The 9,824-nt window shown below is 41.6% G+C and overlaps 1 protein-coding gene across 4 annotated transcripts in view; it reads right to left on the minus strand.

The window, feature by feature from the left end:
- The window catches only part of POSTN (periostin), a 33,447-nt gene extending 26,800 nt beyond the window's left edge, over positions 1-6,647 (minus strand). For all 4 annotated transcript variants that reach the window (XM_084769030.1, XM_084769028.1, XM_084769029.1 and 1 more), the window contains exons 1-3: positions 6,480-6,647; positions 5,054-5,152; positions 1,710-1,774 (exon numbers count right to left, since the gene is read on the minus strand). In XM_084769030.1, the coding sequence (XP_084625156.1) occupies positions 1,710-1,774; positions 5,054-5,152; positions 6,480-6,613 (298 nt within the window). In that variant the 5' untranslated portion in view covers positions 6,614-6,647. The remainder of the gene's footprint in view (positions 1-1,709; positions 1,775-5,053; positions 5,153-6,479) is intronic.
- Positions 6,648-9,824: the final 3,177 nt, after the last annotated feature.

Genomic DNA, 9,824 nt, shown 5'->3' on the forward strand with positions numbered 1-9,824 from the left:
AAGCAAAAAATACCCCATGAAAGTGGGTGCACTTTACACAACATTTGCATTTTGAGCATTATATAACAAAATACCACTCAGTGTAGTATTTTTTATATTCTTGGTGTTAAGGAAGTGAGGTTTTGTGTTTTGGTTTTTGGGTTTTTTTGTTTTTGTTTTTGTTTTGTTTTGTTTGGTTTGGTTTTTTTTTTTTTTTTTTTTTTTTGAGACAGGGTTTCTCTGTGTAGCCCTGGCTGTCCTGGATTCACTTTGTAGACCAGGCTGGCCTCGAACTCACAGCGATCCACCTGCTTCTTCCTCCCGCGTGTTGGGACTAAAGGCGTGTGCCACCACGCCTGGCTGGAAGTGAGTTTTAATATATCAAATGGAAGTAACATTTAATAAATGCTGTCACATCACTAATCGTTCAGTCAGAATTTCCAGAGACTACGTCTGATGCTTTTCCCTAAAGACGAGCCGCCCTCATAGAGGCTGGCAAGGATAATGTGAGCCGCAGTGCTGGGCCGAATCTGTGAGCAGCATATTATGGTTACATCTATAAGTGTCGTGGTCCTTGGTCCCTAAAGCAACATATGGACGTTGTTCTCTCCAACTTGAGTTAAGGAAAGCATATATAACACTCTCAGAAGGTTTCCTTGGAATGCCTAACGTCAACCTGAAAAGACAGATCGAGCACTCTGCAGACTGCTTATTCTTCTGACCCTGCTGGCTTGAAAATTGGTGTCATTTGGACATTGTCATAAAGCAAATGGCAGCTTCAGTGAATTCCCCAAGACAATTGTTAAACTAGACTTTAAATTTTGCAAAAAAAACCAAAACAAAAACAAAACAAAAACAACCCCCCCCCAAATAAAAAACACTGCAAAACAATCAAACCATGAATAAGGTTAAATTTAACAGGGTTTCATGGCAAACCCATGCATGCCTAGATTGGACAAAACACAACCCACCCCAAAGCCAAGCGCAATTTCCATGTGAGAAAGCCTATAGCGAAATTGATTACAGATGTGATATGGGCTAGTCACATTACAACATCATTAACAGCATTAACCAGACACCAGGTCTCAGCAAGTGAGGCACTTGGTAGTCTCTCAGCTGCTCAGACCTGGGTGCAGCATTGCTGACACCAGCTAAGCAGCTCATTCTGAATATAATACCATGCCGGGGACAGTCCATGACAGCGAGTGCCCTGGGGCTTATGTTCAAGTCCTGGAGGACCTGTGCCTGGGAGGAGACCCTTCTGTTGAGGAGCCGGAGCCTAGGGAAGGGTGATGGTTGGTATTGGGTATTCAGAGGAAACGAAAAGCAGATTCTTTTGTTGGCAGAACTATGGGCAGCCAGATTTCAAAGCGAGGACCATTAAAAACTCAGAGCTGGTGAGCTAGAGATGTTGCCTTCCTTACTAGATGCCGTGCTTCTGTACAAGCTCAACAAAACAGACTTCCTGCCAGGCAGGGGTGGGGGATCATGAATCTAGTACCATCAGCTTCCAGTGCATGTGAGGGAGGTCTAATAGTTCACCACTATGGTAAGCATACGATTAACACCAAAACAGGGAGAATGTGTTGAACTTAAGACTGTTCTAAGTGTGAACATGCACACACCCATAAACACATGCACACTCATACTGTTGGCTTCTCACAAGCTATCTGAACTTGTTCCTTATAGAAATAAAAGCTCCTCATGTAGTCCAGAAATGTAGATTTTACCTGCAGGGCAGCCTTTCATCCCTTCCATTCTCATATAGCCAGGACAACATTCATATAACACAGTGCTGCACAGAGGGGAAATCTCAGTATTAAAACAGAGAACTGCGAAAAGATGTACTTTTACATAAACTGAACAGAGCGTATTACTTATTCCCAGGATGTGCTAAGATCGTCAAAGCCACCCTTCAGATACCAGATACTCATGCACATTTGGTTCTTCTCTGCACCCTCATGGCACTGGTGGAAGGCTCCCAGATCTGTCTCCTGAAGAATGGAGTTTGTTCTGTATGTTTGCTGTGCGCTAGACAGAGGCCCTTAAACAAGCCACTTGATGCATTAGGTTTCAGCCTTCCAAACAGTTGACCATGCGAAGTGCAGTGATGCCATCAAAATACAAATAGTTGTGAATCTCAAAAGAATGGTTTTAGAGTAACTGTTTTAGCTATAAGCAGCAAGCATATGCTCATTAGTGCACTGCCACCTTGAAATAACAGAAATACATTAATGCATTCTAATGAATGCAATCCTAGCTCATGTAAAATCATTAGATTTAATTATACAAATTAAAATCTTTCATTGATATTTTCATACATATACATGATATATTTTCATCAAATTTACTTGCTTTTTACCCTTTCTTGTATTATTATTTCATTCCGCCCCCCCCCCATGAGATAACTGGCTTTGAACTCCCTTTGAAGTTGAGGATGACTCTGAACTCTGACTCTCTAGGATGAACACCATTATGATGGCTTTATGTTGGGGATTGAATCCACGGCTTTGTGTGTTCAAGGAAAGAAGTCAACCAAGTAAGTTTCATTTTTAAACTAAGACACAGGGCTACTTTTGTTTTTAAATTATCAGTAGTTATTAATAATTAATGATAATAATCATTATTAATTTAATCGTGTTATACAAGTTTAAGTTTTCCTATTTTGTTTTAACTTTCTATGGAGTTTCAAGAGTTGGCTGGACCTGAAACAAGGGAACTGCATGTGACTCAGATGCAAATCTTAATTTTCCACCAGTGACAATTATACTTACATAGGTCTCCATGGAAATAAGTAGACTATGTGGGAATTAATTAAATGTCCTTTTGAGTTTGATTTCTGAACATTATAAACAATAAAAATGAGATGTATCTATAGTTAGCAACCTGAGGTACACAGTGATAAGAACAGAACACTGTTGCTAAAGTATATGCATACGGCTATTCCAAACAAATTATATAATCTGATAATCAGCTCTGAAGTAGAGAAGTCACACAGCAAAAGGCTGAGTTTGTAGAGTGGTGTCCTGTAACCTCAACTGATAAGTGGACAAAATGTTTATCTAAGTGAATGTTTCAAATACAACTGACGTGTTTTCATTTTGTTCCCAGGGAGCAAGTATGCTACACACAAATCCATTTTCCTATATGGCCAGGAAGTCAAATAAAAGCAAGAAGTCACAATAGTTGCCCTGCACAGCTTAGCACATGGAGAATCTGTTCTTATTATCTTGAGTAGTAACAAAAATGTCATAGAAAGTCAACTGAAAATGTCACTGGCATCAACAGGGAGCCTGCAGAACGCTTTATGGAAGGGGTTCCATGTTATTGTAGACAGAACCTTAAGCCTCAGGCCTCGGGATGCTTAGTGCTTTTCTTTAGAGCTGGCTTGTTTCCTTCCAGTAAATTCCCAAATTAGCTGCTTAACCAGAAGCCAGCTTCAAAAATGGCATTACTCAGAAGATGCTGGCAGCTTGAGCAGAAGGAAGCCAAGGGCAAGCCGGGCTTCCTCACTGTCCATATTATTGGTCTCTTTGCTTATTTGGGATTAGCATTTGCATGTGTTTTAATGAAGAGCTACAAGTGTGATTTCAAAGCAGAAGGTACTGGAGGAAATTTTGCTAAGCAGACATTGTTACAGTTTTGGTAACAAGCCTGAGTACAAATGGGACTTCTGTTTAATGGGAAAAAAAAAGAGCCTTGATTTTTGTTTTGTGAAAACTTTGGCATCTCTAATATAATTACATTGTGAAAATATGTCCTTAACTTCCAGGAAGAACATAAAAACACTTTCCTTAAACAGTCAGTGTGAGAAGGTCACTGACTTCTCAAGGTTAAATAGTTCTGTTGAATGTTTTTTCCCAATAGCACAAGGATAGAAATAAGCTATATATGTATGTATGTACATAAATATACACACACATATATATGTATGTATATGTGTATATATATGTGGGGTGTGTGTGTGTGTATGTGTTTTAGGGTGCCTCACTTTGGAGCTCAAAGTATCCTAGAGGTTGGGGCAGTTCTCCCACTTTGAAGCATCTTTGGAGGGTACCTGAAGCTCACCATGGTGAACTAACCAGGTCTTTAGATCCTGCAGTCCTCAAGGCTATCCCATAGAAGATACAGTTCAGGTTGATGGCAGTGAAGGGCCTTCCCATTATTTTCGCCAGTGGGAATGACATGTAAACCCTTTCTAATTTATTAAGCTACCCTACTTTTGAAAAAATTCCCTCCTTGTAAATGATGATTTGAGTAAGTGATGCCTAACCTTTATTGGTCTCAGGTTTTTTTCCCCTACCAATCGTTATGTAAAATAAATCAATAAACTTGTCTACCACATAGGCAATAACACTTCCCAGATTCAAGTTGATCAGTGAAATATACACCAAAGCCATAGAAGAATCTCCCTGTTAGCCGTGGAGATAATTGACTGAGTGATGAGCTTTCCCTATCACTGTCATGGTTCCCTGGGGATCAGGCAACTTGTACAAGGCATTGTGGGGTAAGAAGTGGAAAGTGCAATTTCTTCTTAATTTTATGCTTCAGTGAAAATTCAGGGGTGAAGTGGAATATCTTTCAATAATGTCTCAATGATTGGAGAAACATTGATTGGGCTTTTATTTGATTTTTTTTTTTCATTTCAGATCAATTTGTTCTCTCTCTCTCTCTCTCTCTCTCTCTCTCTCTCTCTCTCTCTCTCTCTCTCTGTGTGTGTGTGTGTGTGTGTGTGTGTGTGTGTGTGTGTGTCTAGATGTGAGAAAAACAAATGAAACACAGTTAACCAATAAAACAAAAGAGGACCAAACAACAAAGAGTGTAAAACGAATAGAGACCATATTTGTTCACTTATGAGGCCATATCACACTGTCACGAGGCCTGTTTTGGCCTCTCCAGCTTATGGGCTTAGAGAGAAATACACTCATAACAGTGGTGATGAGGGCTTTTCTACCTGTGCATGAGCCTTTCTTTAAAATCACAGTATTTTCAGACTGGGCCATGTGCCCAAGAAGAGGCAAGTACTATCCTGTCATATCTTCAAACTATAAATGGAGAAAAGGGCAAGACTCACGTTTTCTTCCCGCAGATAGCACCTTGATACCAGTTCTTACAGGAGCTGAAGTATTTCTTTTTGGTGCCCAGAATCTGCTGGAGGGCACAGACATTTGGGCTGGAGAATAGAGGGGAGGAGAAAAGAGTTAATCTATATGGTGACGACTGCCTCTTCCCAGTTACAGGTCAGGTGGCTGAGGGTAATGTTGCGATGCAGAGTTGACTTTCCAAGATGGGATTTTAACTTTGTACAAATCTCACCCCTGATCCAGTCCTACTGAATCCCTGGAAAAGCAGAAGTCTAAGGGAGCTGGGAAGAGGAGGGAGGAAGGGGTGTAGGGAGGGGAGGTGGAGAGGAAAGGGAAGAAGGAAGGGATAAGGAAGGAGAAAGGAGGTGAGGAGACAAGGTGAGGATAATACCAGGATTTTGAAATTTTAAGCTGGCAGAAATATTCAAACAGAATTAGGCTCATCAGAGGCTGGATGTTATGTACTTACTACTGCTAGTGGGAGAAGAAAGCCCCTGAGTGTGTACAGCATGTTCTCACATGGAGGACAGGCAGCTTCAGGGCTCACCTGCAAGGACACAGGTCCACTACACACTTTGCTCTGGGTTCCCTAGGTGCTTGCAGACGTCTGTTAGTGTTAAAAGTAACTTTTGAGCAATGCCTTCATGCAAAGGAAACTTGCTTCTTTAAATAGAACAAACAAAAGCACAGCCCTCTACTGCAGTCTGAAGTTTGCTTTCTCTCAGAGGGATGGGAATTCAATTCCATTGTGAGGAAGACTGGGGAGACTTAAGGAAACCCCCCCCCCCCACACACACAGGCTTAGGGAGGAATGCCAAGAAGAGCCACATGTAAAAAGCACAGATGTTTGTTCCAGTTACTTAGCTGTTTCTAATAACTTTTCAAATCCTGCACTTATCCTAAAAGATAAAAACACTTCAAGGAATTCAGAGAAGTGGTTGGCTATTCAGCCCAGAATGTGATTTTCATATACAAAGGAACTCTGTGCTGATATCCTGTGCGCTGCCTCAGAGCTTTAACATGATACCATCTGGGAGCAGATGCCTTAACTTTGAAAACCATATTCTGCAGTTTTGGGAGGAAGTAAAAACCCAAGTGAGCTGAATTATAAAGGATTACCCTATTGTGTTTTGCTAATTGCATTACAATTAATAATCCAGATCAAGTAATAATACTTGTTATGTTGATAGAAATTCTCATGAGCATAAGACATATGTATCATAGTAACTGTATATCTATGTGTGTATATATTTACATAATATTCATTATTTTTTCTTTTCCTGTTAGCTTGCAATAAGTAAAACAACAACAGCAACAACCCAACAACTACCCTGAGTGGCATTTATAAGGACCTTCACACATATTTCCAGAACAAGCTAAATGGAAAAAATAAGGTAAAACAAGCCAAGGACTTACCCCTGATCCCGACCCCTGATGCGGCTGTGAGCCAGGACTTTGTCATAGTAATTGTTGGCGTTGGCAGGGTTAACTTCGCACAGCAGCAGCAGGAGCAGCAGAGCAGATAAGGGCAGGAGAGGAACCATCTTCATCCTGATCTCTGTCCAGGAAAAGAACTGGCCTCTGCTCTGGAGAGCTGAACTTATATAGCTCTAGGCTGTGGGCGGGAGCTCCGGCTGTGGGAGGGGGGCGCTCAGCCAACCTGAGACTTTCAGCTGCCTCGCAGAGGCACCAGCAGCCCTGTGCTGCAGTGAAGTCTAGGTTCTGAGCAGACTGCACTCCTCCTATTTGTTTTCCATCATTGCCCGCCTGCCTTTTGTTTCTATAGGTTTACTTTATGAAAACAGTTGTATCTGAGTTAAGGGGACACTGCCATCTGCCTCTGCCACTTTTACGTCTCATAGCTCAGTTATTTTCCTGGTTTGGTCTCATCACACTTCACCATTCCACAACAGAACACTGAGGTTATTTTTCCACCTGATTTCATAAAAATCCTGGATAGATTTACAACACGTATGAAATATGTACAGTCCTATGAAACTTGGGCTATGCCTTTCCTATTCTTAGTGAGTGTAGAGGGTTAATTTAAAAAGATCTACTTTGGGAGAGTTTCTTTAACTTTTAAAATCTATATTATAAAAGTTTCCTATTTATTGCTTTTTATTACACACAGCCTGCATGTGCTGATAAACTCTGGAAACAAGTATTACTAATCCAGAAGTAATGTGGTAATTAAATGCATATTAAGAGACGAGGCTGTTGCCAAGAATATCCTTCTGGTTTTTGAAAAGAACGACTTCACTCTCTTGATGGGCCCCAGCTGAGGAAGGCACAGTTTTTACCTCTTCTCACACGAAGTGTCAGGTGTGGAGAATTCTTCTGAGGATGAAGCTATGAAAATCTGGAGCTTCGTTAGGCTGGGAATTGGCACTGCTGCCAGTCTCTGCGAATGGACAAGTTGTAAAGCATTCTAGAGAAAGGAGGCGTTTTCTGTGCTGTGTTATGAAGTTCCCCCCGCCGTTACGAGTATCAGTATTGTTTTCCCACAGGCAAGGGAGAGACACCATGCCTGGGCTCTTTATGTTTTACAGTTGGAAAAGTTTAAGGGGAGTCTACATGAGGCCCAAGAGAATTTCTTATCTGGAGAGACATGTGAGTTTCCTGTGGGAACTGCCTTCCACTGTTAAAAGAATCCTGCAACTAACAGCTGATTTATTAAGTAAGTACACAAGCAACACAGTTTGAATATGAGTCAGAGGCCTCTCTCACTTCTGAAATATTGGTATTAAAGGATTAAAAATGTACAAAACGATCTCTCAAGAGCTGGGAGAGAATATAGCATGGAAAGTAAACCATGATCTGTGGTATCTGTGTGATAAATATCACGAATCTCTTATTTATATTTATCTTAATGAAACCATTCTAACTTTATCTGATTTTTTTTCTTGTTTGTCTTATAAATAGCTTTTTGTCATTCTTAGATCGTACAAATGGTGGGCTGTCAATAAATAGGCAGCCCTATCTCATGCATGTAAGGTCTATCTAATATCAGTTATCTGGCTGTTAGAATTTTTTGTTTGTTTGTTTGTTTGTTTTTGTTTTGTTTGGTTTTGTTTCTGGTTTTGTTTTTTGGGTTTTTTTGCAACATCATGTATTTAAGAGCTTACTGTGATATTATGACAAGCAAGGCATATTTTCTGTTTTGCACATGCGAAACATATTCTCAATATAACAAAAAGGCATTCTGAAGCCCCGTTCTTAAGGTTTCTAATGGTAGAAATGTGAAAGCTTTCCACCCTGAGTATCATGTTTGAGACTTACAAAACTCCCACAGAAGTCAACAGATGCCAACCCTCCACAAATATTTACCAATTAGGATCAGGATGACATCAGGGAGGGTCTTGCAAACAAGATCCGGATGACACATGGACCACCCACAAATCCAGAGAGCGAGGAGAGTGAAGAGTTTAGCTAAAGATGAAGAAAGCAAAATACTTGAGAAACTGAGGCCAGGACAAAGAGTGATGCTGTATGGTAGCCGTTGGGAGGAAGTCCAAGGCTAAAGGCTGGATCTGCACCATGGCTGACAGTTTGAGGGGCCTTGAAGGAGGGAAGGCAATTCTGAAACTGAGAAGGGAAGCTAGCCCAAGCTGTGGAAGAGACTGGAAAAATCCATGGAAGGGCATGTTCTTCTCTGGGCCTCTCATCCTAAGTCACTCTGTCAACACAGGGCCCTTTCTCTTCCACTCCGTGCAACGTTTCTGACCCTACCAGACCTTGCAATTTTCCTACTAGTTGGGAAGATGATGATAATCATGAAAATGAAGTCTGACTTCTCAAGGCTGCAAAGTCTGACCCAGAGATGTAAGTCATTAATGAGAAAGAAATGGCTCTTTATGTAACTGAAGAGAGATAGTGTGTCGGAGAGACAGGGCCGTTTGTCTGTAGCCGTGGGATGCTGATTTATAGGCAGTTCTCTGTTATCTGGCCTCTGGAGACCATGAGGTCATTGCACTGCCCTGCTTACTCACCAGTGTGAAACCAACCTCAAACTCCTGCACTCCCCAGGACTCCTCACGGACCCTGTACTCAGTAAGCCTGTGTGTGCAAAGTAGAGCAGTGTGCCCGCGATTGTATCATGAATTTAAGTTCTTCTGCCTCAACATGTGGTTCATGGGTTGCCATGGCAGGTGAGTTCAAAGTGGCTTTCGTATAGATCACACAACACAGCCCACCCTTAGGGCCCAGCCACAGCTTGAGGTTAAGCCTGCACCTTTTAGTTCCTCCGCACCCCTCAGTACCTGCTTTGTGGAGACTACTGCCTTCTCTGGTGCCTGGGCTATAGCCCTGCCAATAGAAATTCTGTGCAAGACTCGGTGCTCTTTGGCAGTTTGAGTGAGGCCAATTTTTTTTTTAATTATTAGACTGAAAGAATTTAAATTAAGCAAGAATCTTGTGTTAATTTTCCATCGGTAAAACAATGTGCATAAATGAAATGAAATTGAGCGGGAGCAGCCAGCGTAAAGAGGTCAGTAAGGCAAGCGGTAGGCTTGGATAGTCACGGGCGACATGTTGTGAAGGCTGCCTATGTGAAGTGGGGCTCCTGAAGCCTTCTTTTCAGTGTGGTGTTTCCACGGATTTCCGCCAGCGACCCCCACACAGTCTGCTGTGACACAGAGAAGACAATGAAACACTGTTCTTGGAAAGATGGCTCAGTGCACATCAGAGTAAGAACCACAGACTCCTGGCTGTTAACTGTTATAGAAGCAGGCCAGAAGTCTTTGGGTTAATGGAGGATGAGAC

This window comes from Acomys minous (assembly GCF_964271855.1).
Source record: "Acomys minous genome assembly, chromosome: 19".
Classification (NCBI taxonomy): domain Eukaryota; kingdom Metazoa; phylum Chordata; class Mammalia; order Rodentia; family Muridae; genus Acomys; species Acomys minous.